This window comes from Panthera onca, chromosome E1 (assembly GCF_046562875.1).
Source record: "Panthera onca isolate mPanOnc1 chromosome E1, mPanOnc1 haplotype 2, whole genome shotgun sequence".
NCBI classification, from domain to species: domain Eukaryota; kingdom Metazoa; phylum Chordata; class Mammalia; order Carnivora; family Felidae; genus Panthera; species Panthera onca.
The window spans coordinates 23,263,963-23,282,087 of NC_138352.1; the positions used below are offsets into that span (position 1 = coordinate 23,263,963).

General features: G+C 50.8%; 1 protein-coding gene across 4 annotated transcripts in view; it reads left to right on the top strand.

The window, feature by feature from the left end:
- The window catches only part of ARHGAP44 (Rho GTPase activating protein 44), a 181,846-nt gene that overhangs the window by 137,210 nt on the left and 26,511 nt on the right, over positions 1–18,125 (top strand). For all 4 annotated transcript variants that reach the window (XR_013552095.2, XM_078437734.2, XM_078437735.2 and 1 more), the window contains exons 8-13: positions 3,372–3,440; positions 6,092–6,173; positions 6,810–6,937; positions 11,875–11,986; positions 12,399–12,480; positions 15,008–15,088. Coding sequence is in view for 3 of the 4 variants with exons in the window: in XM_078437734.2 (XP_078293860.1) it covers positions 3,372–3,440; positions 6,092–6,173; positions 6,810–6,937; positions 11,875–11,986; positions 12,399–12,480; positions 15,008–15,088 (554 nt within the window). In the remaining variant the exon portion in view is untranslated. The remainder of the gene's footprint in view (positions 1–3,371; positions 3,441–6,091; positions 6,174–6,809; positions 6,938–11,874; positions 11,987–12,398; positions 12,481–15,007; positions 15,089–18,125) is intronic.

Sequence of the window (18,125 nt, forward strand, 5' to 3'; positions counted from 1 at the left end):
CTGGCTTTGCATGTTTTCTGAGGAGAGGTCAGATGTAATTGTTATCTTCAGTGTTCTGCTAAAACATTTTTAACCTCTGGCTTCTTTCAGTATTTCTTCTTTGTTTTTGATTTTCTGAAGTTTGAATATGCTATGCTATGCCTAGGTGTCTTTTTTTTTTTTTTAACTAAAATCCCTAATATCCCAACTCAATCTTGCTAATATTTTTTAATTTAACTATAAGAACGGGGTGCCTGGGTGATTCAGTTGGTTGAGCATCCAACTCTTAATTTTGGCTCAGGTCGTGATCTCACGGTTCATGAGATCAAGCCCCACATTTGGCCCTGTGCTGACAGTGTGGTACCTGCTTGGAATTCTCTCTCACCCTCCCTCCTTCCCCCCCCCAAATGTAAATAAAAACTTAAAAAGAAATTCTTTTAAATAAATTTAACTATAAGGAAATACAAAACCAGAATTAATTTTAAACTGCAGAATTTATCCTAAGGAAATAATCAAGAGACGGGTGCAAATCTATACGAACACATGCTTTCCAAGTGTTGTAATGAAAAATTAGAAACACAGTATCCAGCAACAGACTGGTTGGTCTGTTCAATATATGGTCCATTCATACATTAAATGTCATGTGACCGTTAGATTGTTTCTCTGGGGGGGTGGGGGGGGAATAAACTGCAACATGGTCTGGTCCCATTTTTGTAAACCAACCATAGAAAGTGTGGGACTGATGAAAATAGATACAATGTGAGCAGACATCACGTGTGTTTGTAGCGCTCTCTCTGTGTGGTGGGATTGCAGGTGAACTTGGGTATTTACTCTGTATTTTTTCCGAGTGTGGATTCATCGCAAAAGCAGAAAACAGATGATTTTTAAAACACGTTAAACTCTGGTGATGATTGATTTTTCTTTTCTTTATAAAGGAAATTTGCTCATGATTCACATAAATGGAAATTGGATTTAGTTTTCACTTTCATTCCTTACAATTCGGCTTATCTGGGACTGTCGTTAACTCAGTAAGACGGTAATCCGATTATACCTTTAAGAAATCCTTTTGTGTTCCTGAGGGCGCCCACAGATGGTCTGTCTGACTTTTCCAGCATCATCTTTTGGCATAGCTCAAATGCTGAGTCATCGAAGGTGTACCATTTAGTCTTTCAAGGGGTCCCTGCCTTTCCTCTGTGTGCTGAGCCATTTTTGTCATTCGACCCTTTGTTTTTTCCCTGCCTTGACCTACCTCCCTCACGGCTGCTGGTGATGGATGCCTCCTGACCAAAACTGTCTTAGGCATGGCAGATGAAGTTGGTTCCTCTAGAAACTGCTGGCTTCCGCAGTCCTACAAAGGCTTTCATTGTAGGGGAGCTCTGGTGAGGGGGAGCTGAGGCTTAGAACCCATTTTACCTGGGGGCGCCTGGGTGGCTCAGTCGGTCAAGCGTCCGACTTCGGCTCAGGTCATGATCTCACAGTTCGTGGGTTTGAGCCCCACGTCGGGCTCAGAGGCTGGAGCCTGCTTTGGATTCTGTCTCCTTCTCTCTCTGCCCCTCCCCACTTGTGCTCTGCCTCTCAAAAATAAAGAAACGTAATAATAAAAAAAAAATTTTTTTAAAAGAACCCATTTTACCCGTGGGGAAAATTGCCGCACCTTCATTTCTCATTCAGCAAATAGTTACAAAGCCTCTGCTGTGCAAAGCACATTTAAGACCGTGGAGGACGGGCAGGTGAGATCCTTGAACTCTTTCTTGGTAGCCACTCCCCCCAAATACAGCACTTACCTAAGATGGTTAGATGAGAACTCCATGTGACGTCGTGCCTGGCACCTAGATTCTTCCCCACGAATGTTAATTCATTTCTTTTTAAAAATCTTTTTAATGTTTATTTATTTTTGAGAGAGAGAGAGACAGAGACAGAACGAGTGGGGGAGGGGCAGAGAGAGAGGGAGACACAGAATCCAAAGCAGGCTCCAGGCTCTGAGCTGTCAGCACAGAGCCCGACACGGGGCTAAAACTCACAGACCTCAAACTCACAGACCGCAAGATCATGACCTGAGCCCAAGAGGGACACTTAGCCTACTGAGCCACCCAGGTGCCCAGAATGTTAATTCATTTCTTTCCTCTTTCTTCATCCTTTGAAACTGGACCAAGTGTAGCATTGACTGATCTGTGCTTAAAGCTCTCCAAAGAACAGATTTCCCTTTTAACTCTGTGCCTTGTAGGTGCCTTGTAGTTCAACAGTGTCTGCCTGTCCAGGGTCCTGGAAAAGGAAACAGATCCCTGCTCATGTTCCAATGCCCTCACTGAGCCTGGCTTCATTGGCAGCTGGGGGGCAGGGGGGCTGAGGGTTGTGAGGTTGGTGTAGAATGTTTGGTGGGAAGGGGGGGCAGTCCATGAAACAGCCTCTTCCTGAAGCATGTGGTGGCTCGCCTTCCTTCATTCAGCATCTGGATCCACTTTCTAGGGCTGTTCTCATAGTTTCCGCAACGCACACGTGATCGATTCTTCTCTGCTCAGCTGAGCGTCTCTTGTAAAGATCTGTCTCTTGCAGAGATCCGGGAGGAACTCTAGAGACCACCTGACTTGGGCAGACAAGTTCAGAGACACGACAGGCTAACGGACATGCTCAGTGACGGAGTCTGCAGTCCTACCCAAAACGTACCGTTAACTGCCCCCTTGCTGTGGGCGTTTCCATGGAAGTGAACCGCTCTCGAAAGAGAACGCACCCCAGACTCCGATCCAGCAAGAGGCCACTGCCCCCTGATCCCGCGGAGAGCTGGATGGTGCAGGACGGTCAACACCCCGAGACTTGCGCATGACGTGGGCAGAGCCCGCGCTCTTCCCAATGTTGAATCAGCAGCCCTGCTTTGAACCGGCCCACCTGTCTTAGCCACCTTCCCCCCAACTGTTGTGTTTCCACTTCTCGCCCAGACGTGGGTGACCAACCAGTCAGTGTTGAGGATGAAGGAGAGCAGAGCGGTTCAGGGATCAGGGAAAGGAAGTGGCAGGCCATTTCAGGGAGGGCAGGAGCGCCCCTTGTCCTCGGAGAGGGTGCCGGCCGTGGAGATGTGTGGAAGTGATTTGCACATCACTCCCCGACACCAGCCTTCCTGACTCTGGACTCTGGCTCACGTGTTACAATCCCTGGGGAGACTACCGGCCTAGGTGTTCTTTTCACACTTACTCATCCTCTGGAGTCCTGGTTGGGAGACACAGGGACGCCCATGAGGAAACTTGGCCATGTGTCAGGAATTATTAAAAACGGGATTTCACAGTGGTGAAGGCTCCTGCTTCCTTCAGCGGTGAAGGCTTCCTGTGATGTCTAGGCTCACGCGTTAGCTGCTCGATTGTTTTATGTTTGGCCTCAGTGCTGCATTTCCCCTCCCGCAGGACCAGCTCTCGGCGGACATGTACAGTTTTGTGGCCAAAGAAATCGACTATGCAAACTACTTTCAAACGGTAAGGGTCCAGAAAGGTAAGAGCCCTTAAAATTTGGTCCCAAGAGGCAGGGTGCGGACAGGAAGGAAAGGGGTGTGGAACCAAATGGTGGAACACACTATGGGAAAGAATATGGTATTTAATGGTTCTGTCTGTGAATAAATCCTGTCTTCTATTTCCCTTTGCATGGATTTCACTAAAAACCTAAGAGTAAAACTCAACCCATCCGTCCATGCAGATGATTGCAATTCTGTTGTCTGTAACAGCGGTTCTCAGGGGTGATTTTGTCCCCTCTTCCAGTGGATGTCTGGCCATGTCTGCAGACGTTTGGGACTGTCACCACTGGGGGAGGTGCACCTAGGGTCAGGAGTGCTGCTGAACATCTTACAGTGCACAGGACAGCCTCCCACAGCAAAGAGTGACTCCATCCCAAATGTCCGTTGGGCCAAGGTTAAGACGCCCTGGTCTATCATAAACAGGGAGCTTGGGAAGGAGATGATAACCCCCCAGCAAATATTTGTTTTTCATTTCGATCTTGGCCAAAGACCATGACAAGTAGGTAAACGATGATTAAGGTGGCCTCTCATCGATGAAAGCAGATTAAGAAACAGGTCTGAGTCATCCATACTTGAATAATCTGGTCCAAATAATTAAGACCCTGGCTCTTTACCAGGGTAAGTGCAAGGCAAGTCAAAAACAAAACAGAACAGGGGTGCCTGGGTGGCTCAGTCGGTTAAGCATCCAACTTTGGCTCAGGTCATGATCTCACAGTTCGTGAGTTCAAACCCCACGTCGGGCTCTGTGCTGACAGCTCAGAGCCTGGGTCCTGCTTGGGATTCTGTGTCTCCCTCTCTCTCTCTCTGCCCCTGCCCACTTGCGCTCTGTCTCTCTCTCTCAAAAATAAACGTTAAAAATAGTTTTTTAAAAACAAAGCAGAGCAAAACAAAACCAGCAACAATTCAAAACACCTGAGAGAAAAACCACAAGTTAAAAATCCAGGTTAAGCTCGCCTGCCTTTAACTCTGGGGGATAAGATGAAAACTTTAAATGATCCAGGAAGTGATGGGATGATAAGGAAGGAAGGTAAAGAGAAGAAAGAGGACTGGAACGTTTACGATGGAAGCGTAGCAGCAGAGGCAAGGGCCGGTCACAGCTGTGATCGGCGAGTGGTCCAGACATTCAAATGAATCCCTTCTATCCTGAAAAAGCACTGATAAGCATATTCCTTCCAACCTGGACGGTTTATTTAAAAATAGCAGCACGTTCACAAGTTTATTCCATCGGGTATATGTACAGAGGTAATATTTTAAAATTTCTTAAATGAATGACCTTTTTGACATTCCAAAGCCACCTTGGACTGCCTCCTTCCTACTTATGGACCATTTATTCTGGTGCTCGGATTTTTTTTTTTTTTTTAATTCATGTTTTTAGGTTTCACTCGGAGGTCAAGGTTATCTACTGTCCGCGTCGAGCATTTGAACAGAATGGTTCCCTCCCCTCCCCTGGTGCACGCACACCCGATGGCAGGGTGGGGGGGGTGGGGGTTCGGAAATGGTGTTGTTCCCTGGGGTTTGTCTGCCCTTGTGGACACTTCAGCCGCTGGTTTAGCGGTGGGATGGTCAAAAGTGGGCAAATTGAAAGAATTTGATTTTTGGGGTTGTATCACGAGAGCCAAAGCCGTTTCACCGCCAAGGTACTCACAGAGGATGCTACATCAAGCCACACACGTTTTCTTTTCTTTTTTCTTTTAAGTTCGTTTTGAGAGAGAGAGTGAGTGGGGGAGGGGCAGATGGAGAGGGGGAGAGAGAGAGAGAGAGAATATCCGAAGCAGGCTCCCGGCTATCAACATGGAGCCTCATACGGTGCTCGAGCTCACGAACCATGAGACCACGACCGGAGCCAAAACCAAGAGTCGGTCGCTTACCCGACTGAACCACCCGGGCGTCTCAAGCCACACGTTTTCTGATCACTTACATATCAAACCCATTTTGCAGAGGGGTGCCTGGGTGGCTCAGTCGGGTAAGCGACTGACTCTTGGTTTCGGCTCAGGTCATGATCTCACGGTTCATGGGATCAAGCCCCATGTTGGTCTCTGCACTGACCACACAGAACCTCCTTGGGATATTCTCTCTCTCTCCCTCTCTCTCTCTGTGCCCCTCCCCAGCTCGCTCGTGCGCTCTCTGTCTCTCTCAAAATTAAAAAAAAAAAAAAAAAAAGGCTGTATAAACTCACCTTACAGAAACCAAGATCCATACAGACTAGCATACACCTCGGTCTTCCAGGGAAACGGAATTTCCAGGCCAATCTCTAAGTGCGTTTCCCACTTGTTTTCCTATCGCTTTCCTCCCTTTGCTGCTTTTGCTTTGAGGATGGGGTGCCAGGCGAGGTCCCGTCGCCGTGGAGGCCAGCTCTCCGTGTCAGGCTCCCGGCCTGGGGTGGTCCCCCTGTTCCTTCGTGGTTCTCCGGCTCCCCGAGATTTCCACTTCCGGCGAGTTCTCTGCTGCCGAGGCTCGGGGGGAAGCATGCTGCAGCCGTCACATTCGGTGGATGAGAGAGCAGGGGACTCGCGCCTCCTCGCAGGGCACCCCGCCGGGGCCAGCCTCCAGTGCGCCCCAGCCTCCCGTGCGCCCCAGCCTCCCGCGAGCGATAACCTTGTCCTTGTGTCTTCTCAGCTAATAGAAGTGCAGGCAGAATACCACAGGAAGTCCCTGACGCTCCTGCAGGCTGTGCTGCCCCAGATAAAGGCACAGCAGGGTGAGTGAGCTGGGGGGTGGGGGGGCCGAGTGCCTTGTGAGCCGAGACTGTTCCCTGTCTTCCAGCCCCCCTTACGCTCTCTCAACAGAGCCACATCTGTTTATTTTTTTAATTTTTAAGTGTATTTATGTTGAGGGAGAGGGGGGAAGGGGCAGAGAGAGAGAGAGAGAGAGAGAGAGAGAGAGAATCCCAGGCAGGCTCCATGCTCTCAGCACAGAGCCTAATGTGGGACTTGAACCCACAAACCTGAGATCACGACCTGAGCTGAAATCAAGAGTCGGATGTTTAACCGACTGAGCCACCCAAGCGCCCCGACAGAACCACATTAGGTTGAGCTTCTGGAACTTCGAAGGCTGGTGCCTTGTTCTAATGGCGCACTCACACGCACGGCCGCCACGACGAGGCGACGAGTTGGGGGCTGTGCCCCGTGGAGGCAGGCCGGGCGGTCTGGACACAGCTAGCCAGCCGTCTGCCCCACCCAGTCCTGTCTCCCTCATCCCCAAAGCACAAAAACGGGGACCTAACTGGTCCTCCGTGTGTTTGATGGTCAGGAAGATCTGACCGGAGGGCAGACGTATCCGAGCACCAGTGACCTTCACTGACTGCCCACTGGCCTCTGTCGCTTGCCCCGCTCAGAGGCCTGGGTAGAGAAGCCTTCCTTCGGGAAGCCCCTGGAGGAGCACCTCATGATCAGCGGCCGGGAGATCGCCTTCCCCATTGAGGCCTGTGTGACGATGCTGCTGGAATGTGGGATGCAGGAGGAGGTAGGTCTGGGCGCGCCTCGACCCCGCCCGAGCAGAGGTCTTCCTCCCTGTGACCGCGCCTTCAGGGTCTCCTTCTCTCTGGCCCCCAGCCACGCAGACGTGTGACGATACGGGGCAGCCCCCTCCCTCCCCAGCACACACACTGGTCCTGCTTCCTCCCATAAGCTTTTACTTTTCAGGGAGGGAGGGAGGGTTGTGGCAGGTGGACAGCACTGGCCTGAGGACCTTCTGGCCACACTCCAGGATCCCGTCTTCATATTGAGCAGGACGTGGCTGTGCTGCGGCTGCTGCTGGTGCTGCCTCTGGTTGTCCTTCCTCCTCCTCCTCCTCCTCCTTCCTCCTACCCCCTCCTCCTCTTCCTCCCCCCTTCCCCTCCTCCCCCTCCTCTCCCTCCTTCTCCTCCCCCTGTCCTCCATCCTCCTCCACCCTCCTCCTCCTCCTCCCCCTCCTCCTTCCTCCTCCTCCTCCCCCTCCTCCTTCCTCCTCCTCCTCCCCCTCCTCCTTCCTCTTCCCGCCCTCCTGCTCCTTCTTCCTCCTCCCCCTCCTCCCTCCTCCCCCTCCTTCCTCCTCCACCCTCCTCCTCCTTCTCCCTCCTCCCCCTCTTCCTCTGCCTCCTCTCACCTCCTCCTCCCCCTCCCCCTTCTCCTCCCCCCTCCCCCTTCTCCTCTCTCCTCTTCCTCCTCCTCCCCCTCCTCCTTCCTCCTCCTCCCTCCTCTTCCTCCTCCTTCCTCCCCCCCTCCTCCTCCTCTCCTCCTCCTTCTCGTCTTCCTCCTCCTTCTCCTCCCCCTCCTCCCCCCTTTCTCTTCTCCCTCCTCCCTCCTCCTTCTCTTCCTCCCCCTCCTCCTCCTCCTCCTCCTTCTCTTCCTTCTTCCTCCTCCCCCTCCTCCTCCTCCCCCTTCCTCCTCCTTCCTCCTTCCCCTTCCTCCTCTCCCTCCTCCTCCCCCCCTCCAACCCCTTTCTCCCCCTTCCTCTCCCTCCCCCCTCCTTCTCCTCCTCCTCCTTTTCCTTCTCGTCTTCCTCCTTCTCCTCCTCCACCCCCTCCTCCCCTTCCTCCTCCCCCTTCTCCCCCTTCCTCCTCCCCCTTCCTCTTCCCCCTCCCCCTTCCCCCTCCCCCTTCCTCTTCCCCCTCCTCCTTCTCCTCTTCCTCCTTCTCCTCCCCCTCCTCCTCCTTCTCTCCCCTCCTCCCCCTTCCTCCTCCTTCCTCCTCCTTCCTCCCCCTTCCTCCTCCTTCCTCCCCCTTCCTCCTCCTTCCTCCTTCCCCTTCCTCCTCTCCCTCCTCCTCCCCCTCCTCCTCCCCCTCCTCCAACCCCCTTCTCCCCCTTCCTCTCCCTCCCCCCTCCTTCTCCTCCTCCTCCTTTTCCTTCTCGTCTTCCTCCTTCTCCTCCTCTCCCTCCTCCCCTTCCTCCTCCCCCTCCTCCCCTTCCTCCTCCCCTTCCTCCTCCCCCCTCCCCTTCCTCCTCCCCCTCCTCCCCTTCCTCCTCCCCTTCCTCCTCCCCCCCTCCCCTTCCTCCTCCCCCTCCTCTCCTTCCTCCTCCACCCCTCCTCCTCCTTCTCTCCCCTCCTCCCCCTTCCTCCTCCTTCCTCCTTCCCCTTCCTCCTCTCCCTCCTCCTCCTCCCCTCCAACCCCTTTCTCCCCCTTCCTCTCCCTCCCCCCTCCTTCTCCTCCTCCTCCTTTTCCTTCTCGTCTTCCTCCTTCTCCTCCTCCTCCCCCCCCTTCTCCCCCTTCCTCCTCCCCCTCCTCCTCCTATTTTCACTGCTTTATAAGCTCCCCCATTTCAAAAATAGACCTTTTAACCTTTTTGATCACAACTCTCACAGAGAGCCTGGAAACATGATTGGTAGAGACGTTAGGAAGCACTTCTTAAGAGCCACATGTGAAGACGTCTATGGGAAAGCGGCGACTGTTGTTTTATGGCTGCGTCAACCATTTCCTGGGAGGCAGCCCTCACGTTTGGTTTCTTCTGTAGGCTTATTTTGAAGTCTCAACAACATCTCCCTTTGATCTGACCAGCCAGTCGATATTCAGGGCGTGCCAGGCATTTATCTCCGAGCAGAGTATGAAAGGGGACGTGGTGCCTTTCGAACTTACTGGTTCAAAACCTGATTAATTCGGAACAGTTGCAAGTCTGTAAGCGAGCACTGGGTCCCGTGCGGCACACTGAGGGCCGCGCAAGACAAGGAAGACAGTGAACGCTCAGACGCGCGTTGGCCCCCTCTTCTGTGCCAGGCATGTTCGCACGCCGGCTATTCCAGACGAACCACGTTTTAAGTGCTGGCCGTTTTCATGTCTGTTATCGGTTAGCAGATGAAGGGGTCTGTATGGTCCCTGAGCCATAGCTTCACGGTGGAAGGTAAACTGGGTTGTTGTTGTATTGTTTTCCTCCCCATCACTTCTTGGAATTATGGAAAACCTGAAACACGTAAAGACAAGATAATGAGCCTCATCACCCAGCTTATGGACGGTCCTGTTTTGTCTCTCCCTCCGATCCTGCCCCCCAACGCCTGCCTTGGATAATTTGAAGCCAATCCCAGACCGTTCTGTGATTTCATCTGTACTATTTCAGGACGTTTCTCCAAAAGATGGGGAGTGCATAATAGTTCTGTGTAACCCGTAACTTAAAAATATCATGTGCAAAACATAAAAATAATTTGTTCATATCTTCGAACACGTAACCAACGTAAGCCGGTTCTTTCCGCCGCTCACTAGACCTCGGTCTCTCCCTTTCAACTTTCCTTCCCAGGCAGTAGCTCTTTTCCTTGTAGTAAGTCATAGATAAGCTCAGGTGGCCCATAGCCTAGGGAGAAATATCTTCTCTCAACCCAGCTACCACTTCTTATTCTTTCCCTGCCTTCCTGTTTTTGTCTTTGGTGCCATCCAATTCCTTTTTTTTTTTTTTTTTTTTAGAGAGAGAGAGAGACAGAGACAGAGTGCAAGTGAGGGAGGGGCAGAAAGAGAGGGAGACACAGAATCCGAAGCAGGCTCCAGGCTCCGAGGCATCAGCACAGAGCCCGATGCGGGGCTTGAACCCACAAACCGTGAGATCATGACCTGAGCTGAAGTCGGACGCTCAACCGACTGAGCCACCCAGGCACCCCAGGGGCCGTCCAGTTTCTTAAAAGAACCCTCCATGTGTGCTGCCCCTGGACCCTTACCCCCTCTCACTGCCTCTCGCTCTCCTACAGCTCCATTCTGTCCCCACCCCTGGGCCACTCCCTCTGCCATCCTCAGGGAAGCCAGTGTACCAAGTTCCAGGACTTCATGCAGCCGCCTTGGAAGCGTCGCTGTCCTTGAACCTACCACTTGCCTTGGCTCCCCAGGTCCCCTCTTGCCTCTGCCAGCGAGGGGCATTGGGATTATCTGTCCAAACACCATCAGCCCAGCCCTGCCTTCTGTGAGGATTTGGGGTCCCACCCCCCTGCTCTGGACTCTACTCCCGCATTTGCCACTATTTCTTCAACATGCTCGTGCAGATTTTCCATGACACCCCCAGACTGGACTCACTAGCTATTGTGAGAATCCCCTTCTCCTCCTCTTGGTTTTTATGTCGTTCAGTGAAACGGCCTTCTCAGGGACGCAGTGGGGGCGCCTGGGTGGCTCAGTCGGTTGAGCGTCCGACTTCGGCTCAGGTCATGATCTCACAGTTCGTGGGTTCAAGCCATGTGTCAGGCTCTGTGCTGACAGCTCAGAGCCTGGAGCCTGCTTCGGGTTCTGTGTCTCCCTCTCTCTCTGCCCCTCCCCCACTCATGCTCTCTCTCTTTCTCTCAAAAATAAACATTAAGAAAAAATTTGTTTAAGGAACCAAATAAAAAATCTATAGGCTTCTATTTGACGACCCTACTCCCTTCTCTTTGATGTTGTCCATCACCAAATGCTATTGGTTTTCCTCCACGGTAGGGGCATGGTTTTATGACGATCCAACCCATTTCTTTAACACATGCTGTAGCTTGCTCTTGGTCACAGCAGCCTTATTGATGCACCAGTCCAAACGCGTATGGAGTCCTTGCATACATGCCAGAGAGCTTCGGACATCTATTGAGAAGGGAGTTAGCGATCTCAGCAGGCCAGAAACTCAGTATTTCAGACCAGGAACGTTTTCTTCCGAAGAAAACTTGGAGACCTGAACCATGGCCATGAAAGGTTGAAAGGCCTGTTCTGCCAGCCCGTTTCTCACCCCTGGGGGTGGCATCACAGAATGTAAGGAGCCGAGAAGCTGAAGCCAAACTTTTCATCCCACGCGTGACTTGGGGGTTCGCTTCTAACTCTGACCTGTAATCGCCCCTCCGCACACCCGTCTTCTTCTCTTTCTCTTCAGGGCTCACTTTTGAACAGAGCACAAGGGTTCACTTGGAAGACAGGACAGTGATTCAGAACTTGAAGAACGAAACCCGGAAGGACCAAAGGAGGCATTGCTCCCTCACAGACCATCCCTAGTTTGCCCGTCCCCTGAGGACATAGACTTTGTCTCTCAAGTAGAGCCCTGTGTCTCCCAATACACACACACACACACACACACACACACACTCACACACTCACTCCATAGACCTTTTCGTGTTGAGCTTCCTAGCCTTCCACATCTGATCACGCATCCCTTCTCCAAAATATATCTTAAATACAAAAGAACAAGAAGTTGGGGAGTGCCCAGGGTTCATTAACTCAACAAATACTTACCGAACCAGCATGACGGGTCACCCCATCCTAGGCACTGGGGACACAACAGTGGGTGAGGCTCAGTTCCTGCTCCAGAGTTGCTTATGTCTAAAGGAGGAGCAGACATTCAGAGAGCAGGCAGCCGCCATATTGGAAAATGGTGATGGGAAGAAGGCAGCGAGGAGATTTTGGAGGAAGGGAGTGGGGAGACTTCCTGTTTGTTCGCCTTGCTCTTGTGCCCTTCCCTTGAGTTACGGCGCTGTGCGCTGACCCTCTGTGCTGTCGGCAGGGACTCTTCCGGGTGGCGCCGTCTGCCTCCAAGTTGAAGAAGCTAAAAGCCGCCCTGGACTGCTGTGTGGTCGATGTGCAGGAGTACTCAGCAGACCCCCATGCAATTGCAGGTGGGCTCCCACCTCCCCGTAGCAAGGTGCTCCCTTGGGCTGCAGAGGCTCACGGGGAAGGGGTCAGTGTGGAGGGCATGTGGTCACATGACACCATGTGGCTCCCAACGTGCTTCTGATGTGTCCTCTCGGGGCTCGGTTTTAAGCCTGGTCGCTCGGGCCCCTTGAAGAAAGTTCTCCCCAACGTGCCAAGAGAAGACAAGGTGTTGGTGGGAAATAAAAGGGGGAAGCGAGCGTGATTGGAAGCCCAGGTCCCACCGCCATGCCAGAGCCTCTGATCCGTGCGTGTGGGAAACCACACGAGGGTCAGGGAACCCATCCCCACATGTAACCCACATGGGTGATGCTGGCTGGTAGAACTTGTCTCTGCCAATGGCAAGTGGCTCCTAGCCGATGTTGTCTTTGTGTCCAGGAGCTTTGAAATCTTACCTCCGAGAGTTGCCAGAACCTCTTATGACCTTTGAACTCTATGACGAGTGGATTCAGGCTTCCAAGTGAGTACGCCACATTTTTGGAGTGTGCTGTTGGTTGGAGTTGATTTAAGTATCTGTTGAAATGATGAAAGCCTATGTATGCCTTATGAAAGCTTATTAGCCTGTGATCTTACGACTCCACTTCTTGGTATATATCGTGGAGAGATGCCCGAATATGTGCCCAAAGAGGCATGAACAAGGATGCCAACGACAGTGTTATTTGGGATAACGAAAGCCTAGAAGTTAGTAAAGCCTCATTGGTGGGGAATGTGGGGCATGGCCAAATAAATTATGGTGTATCTGCCCTGTTAACATACTCCGCAGTGCTTAAAAGCTCTGTTCGAGCTACTGCTAGCATGAAAAGATAGGAAGACATACTCTTCAGTGAAATAAAACAAGTTAACGAGGACACGTATGATGTTCTGTTGTTTTAAAAAGGAAAAAAAGCACAACATACTCAAAGCAGTTCAGTTTTAGGAGTGCTCCTCCATGTAAATGTAAATGCATAGAAGGTTCTGGATTGTAGTGCTTCCTTCTGGAGAGAAGAGTACAAAGGAGTGGTCACAGAGCCTTGACTCTTACTTATAATCGTTACATCTATATTAACAACAGCTCATTAATAGCTAATATACGGGTGCCTCAGAGGATCAGTTGATTCAGCGTCCAACTCTTGATTCGGGCTCAGGTCATGATCTCACAGTTTGTGGGATTGAGCCCCACACGGGGCTCCACCCTGACAGCACAGAGCCTGCTTGGGATTCTCTCTCCTTCTCTCACTCTGTCCCACCCCCAATAATAAACAAATACACTTAAAAAAAAATGCTAATATAAAAACATGATCTCTGGTCAGTGGGCTGGCCTCTGCTGGGTGCTTGAGGAAGGGACATGATTTCTAGAACTCTCTAGTTGTGGGTTAAGTCTCAAAGCACAGCCAGCTTAGCCTGTCGGAAGGATCACTGGAGTATGTTTATGCTTCCTTGGGCCCTGAAAAAAAAAACCCACTGGCCGAGAGGTGAAGCCAGGCTCATCTGTGTGGTGGTCTAGAAGGCTGGCTCCAATCAAGTTTCAGAGCGCCATGGTTTTGTTTTTTGTTGTTTTTTTTTTTTTTTTTCAAGGTGGAGTAGAGACTGTGTATCAGAAAAGCCTGGCCGAGTATCTGGCATGTGTAAACATCTCGCCGTGGAGAGTGGGCGTGAGTTCTGTGACAGTATTAATCACGAGCCATATCTGTGTCCCGTGTTTACGAGGGGCTCGCTGCTGTTATAAGCTCACAATACGCTTTTAACTTATTTGTCACAGTAACCCTTCGAAAGTGGGTTGTGCTGTTCTCCCCAGCTGATGGAGGAGGAAGTCGAGTACAAGAACAGGTGTATGACGTATGAGGGCAGGTTCCCTGGCATCTAATAAATGGCGGAATGGGATCCGGTTCAGGAACCCAAGGGCTCATCTCCAGCACTGGCCACCTCTCTGGGGCCACCCCGTGGTCTTAGGGATGAAGATAAGCGAGACTGTATCCTTCGATGGAAACTGGCCCTTCTGTTTCCTGACTGTACGTGTGATCTTGATGACATATGAGCTAGAGAAGGGAGGCAGCCAGGCCTTCAGGTTCTAGCCAGGTCTTGGCATCGTCTGCCCTCTCCCCTCAGATGCTGAACTGAGAGCTTGAGACGAACCAGACGCTCTGTGGGGCGCTTTGTACAGATGCTCCTTTAAACCACTCATGCCAACTCTGGACAGAAAGTACAGATTAGGAAAAGTGAGGCCGCATAGAGATTCAGTAATGGGCACCAGATTGCGGGCAGGGTGGAGCTGGGTCTTTAACGGCCTCCCTGCACACGACCCTCTTCGTCCAGCCTTTGGTCAGCTTGCGACCGAATATGATCTGTTAACGTTTCTGTTTCTAAATGGGACATTTGGTCTTCAGTTTCCTAGTAGAAGTGTGTTTTGGAGAATGCTTACCTCTTCCTCAGCCTGAAATGAGGGAAAACCATTTTTCTTGCCTCGGTCACGATCTGTGGGAGGACCTCCCTGCCTTGGGCCCCAGGCCAAGGGGTCAAAGCTGGGCCCTCACCCTGCTGACATTTTCCCTTTTAATTTTTTTTGGAGAAAAGATTCTTTGAGCAGAAAGGCCTTCCTCACCATGTAAACCTTGATGTAGATTTTCAGGAGAAGCATATACAAACTGTAGTCCTAGAAGCAATTTCTTTTAATTCTCAGAGGGCTTATAAATAAAGTAAAATAAAATAAAATATAAAGTAAAATAGGATAAAGTAAAATAAAATACAGTAAGAATACCTATCTATCAAGGGAGAGAGAGGGAATCTCAAGCAGGCTCCACACTGTCAGCACAGAGCCCGACACAGAGCTCGAACTCACGAACCGCGAGATCACGTCCTGAGACAAAGTTGGACGCTTATCCGACTGAGCCACCCAGGCGCCCCGATAGTTGGTTTCTTATACCCACATAGTATGATGACTGGTTAATATGATTGCCAGTGAGATATCATTGCTTCAAGCTCAACCAGTGGCTTTCCCATTTATTTCCCAGTATTCAGGAGCAAGACAAGAGGCTTCAGGCGCTGTGGAATGCTTGTGAAAAATTGCCCAAGGCCAATCACAACAACATCCGGTAAGTGGATGGATCCTGGAGACACGGGATCGGAGTTATTGAGGCCACAGACACTTGGCTTCCCGGCTAGTGGCCATGGTAACTAGCATGCACAGCCTTGTATGGGGTGCCAGACACAGTTAATGCACAGGCTCTCTTTCCACCCTCAAGCAACCCTGCCATTTTGCAAATGAAGACACAGAATGAAGGGCACTCTATGTTTGGCGGCCAGTGGCTCAGGCAGTTCAGTTCTTTGATTTGCAAGAAGCAAAGCTTAACGGAACCTATTTTAAGATCTTGTGGTTGCAACAACGTGGAGGGAACTAGAGGGTATTATGCTAAGCGAAATTAGCCAGTCAGAGAAAGAGAAACATCATAGGACTTCACTCATATGTGGAATTTAAGACACAAAACAGATGAACATAAGGGAAGGGGAGCAAAAATAATATAAAAAACAGGGAAGAGACAAACCATAAGAGACTCTTAAATACAGAGAATAAACTGAGGGTTGCTGGTGGGGCATTGGGTGGGGGGAGGGGCTAAGCGGGGGAGGGGCATTAAGGAGGGCACTTGTGATGAGCACTGGGTGTGATATGTAGGGGATGAATCATTGGATTCTACTCCTGAAATCATTATTGCACTATATGCTAACTAACTTTGGTGTAAATTAAACACTTCAAAAAATTTAAAAAGGGGCGCCTGGGTGGCTCGGTTGAGCGTCCAACTTCGGCTCAGGTTGTGATCTCACAGTTTGTGGGTTCGAGCCCCCCATCAGGCTCTGTGCTGACAGCTCAGAGCCTGGAGCCTGCTCCACATTCTGTGTCTCCCTCTCTCTCTGCCCGTCCCGCTCGCTCGCTCTCTCTCTCTCTCTCTCTCTCTCTCTCTCTCAAAAATAAACATTAAAAAAAAAAGCCAAGAGCACACTTTATACACTGTATGTTAGCCAATTTGGCAATAAATTATATTAAAAATAATTTTTTAATTAAAAAAAAAAGATCTTGTGGGTTTGTCGCAAAGGTAGGTGTTCAGGTGCACCTGTGGGAAGCTGACCAAACGTGGAGCTGGTTGGCAGACGTGTCCTTGAACTGGTCTGCATGGAGATGGAGACCGGAGAACGTCCTCTGGTGATCTGGCACTTAGCTATTTTCCACACGTCTCTCACTGTTGCTTCGCCTCGATTTCACTTCCCACCGCTCTGCGGATCTTTTCTGCACCTTCACACTCTCTGCTTCCTTATCCCTTTGGCTTGCCAGCAACTTCTCCTGGCCCTGTCACCTCTCCTCAGTGCTTCCCCAGATGCAGATTTTCAGCGTCAGTGCCTGTCTCCCATCTGCCTGAGTATTTCCGCCTTCCTGTTAAAAATCCCAAGAGCCGACGGTGTGGCGGACCCTTAAAAAAATTAAACATAGAGTTACCATACGATCCAACAGTTCCACGTCTGGGTATATCTGTATGTGCCCGATGGATTATTCGAAAGCTGGGACTCGTTGCTCGCACACTAATGTTCGTGACAGCGTTATCCGTAATAGCCAAGAGGTGAAATCAGCCCAAATGTCCGTCGATGGGTAACAGAAACAGAATATACATGTAATGCAATATTCAGCCTTTTTAGGAAGGGGATTCTGACACGTGCTACTACATGGATAAACCTTGAGAACCTCGTGCTAAATGAAAGAAGCCAGACGCAAAAGGACCGATACTGTGTGATTCCACATGTATGTGGTACCTGGAGCCATCACGTTCACGGGGACAGAAAGCAAAGGGGTGTTTGCCAGGGCCTGGGGGAGGGGGACAGGAGCCGGGACGTTAGCGTTCAATGGGGACAGAGTTTCTATTCTGGAAGCCGCAAAAGATCTGGAGGATGGTGGTGATGGTCGCTTCCCAGTGCAAAAGTACTTAACACTTGAAAATGATCAAGGTGGTAATTTTTTATGTATATTTTACAACAAGCACGGGGCGCCTGGATGGCTCGGTTGAGCGTCCGACTCTTGATTTTGGCTCAGCTCATGATCTCACGGTTCGTGGGATCGAGCCCCATGTTGGGCTCAACACTGACAGCACAGAGCCTGCTTGGGATTCTCTCTCTCCCTCTCTCTCTCTGCCCCTCCCCTGCTCACATGTGCCTGCCCTCCCTCCTTCCTTCCCTCCCTCCCTCCCTCCCTCTCTTTCTCTCTCTCTCTCAAAATAAGTAAGTAAACATTAACAAAAAAATCCCAAGAGCGATCTAACGTATGGCTCCTTCAATAGTTCCTTGAGATAGAAGTCCTATACCGTTGTGTCCTCTTGGTGGGTGCAGTGTCGTGGTTGTTGGTGTGTTTGTAGAGTCCCACAACTATCACCCCTAGTTTTTAGACCATGTCATTCACCGCCATTAGCAGCCACTGTTCCCGTTAGCAGCCACTCCCCATCTACGCCAACCCAGCCCCCGGCAAACGCTTATCTGCCTTCTCTGTCTCTGCGGAGGTGCCTCTCTGGGAACTTCCTCTAGGTGGGCTTACACAACATGCACAACATGCGGTCTTTCGTGTCTGGCTTTTTTCACGAGCATCGTGTCCTCAAGGTTCATCCATGTGGTAGCGTGTGTCGGTATTCTGTTCCTTTTCATGGGTGAATAGTATTCCCTTGTACGGACAGACCACGTTTCATTCATCCGGTCCTCCCTTGCTGGACATTTGGGTGGTCTCCACTTCTTAGCTGACTTAATACTGTGCCCACCTGTGCACAAATGCGTATGTGTGGGTGTAGTTCTCTTGGGTACATCTCTAGGAGTGAGTGCCTGGCTCGTGTGCTAGCTTTGTGTTTAACTTCTTTTTTTTTTAATTTTTTTTAATGTTTTTTATTTATTTTGAGACAGAGCATGAGCAGGGGAGGGGCAGAGAGAGGGAGACACAGAATCCGAAGCAGGCTCCGGGCTCTGAGCCATCAGCACAGAGCCTGAGGCAGGGCTCGAACCCGCCAACCGTGAGATCGTGACCTGAGCTGAAGTCGGACGTTCAACCAGCTGAGCCACCCAGGCACCCCTATGTTTAATTTCTTTTTCCATTAGCTCTGAAAGCCC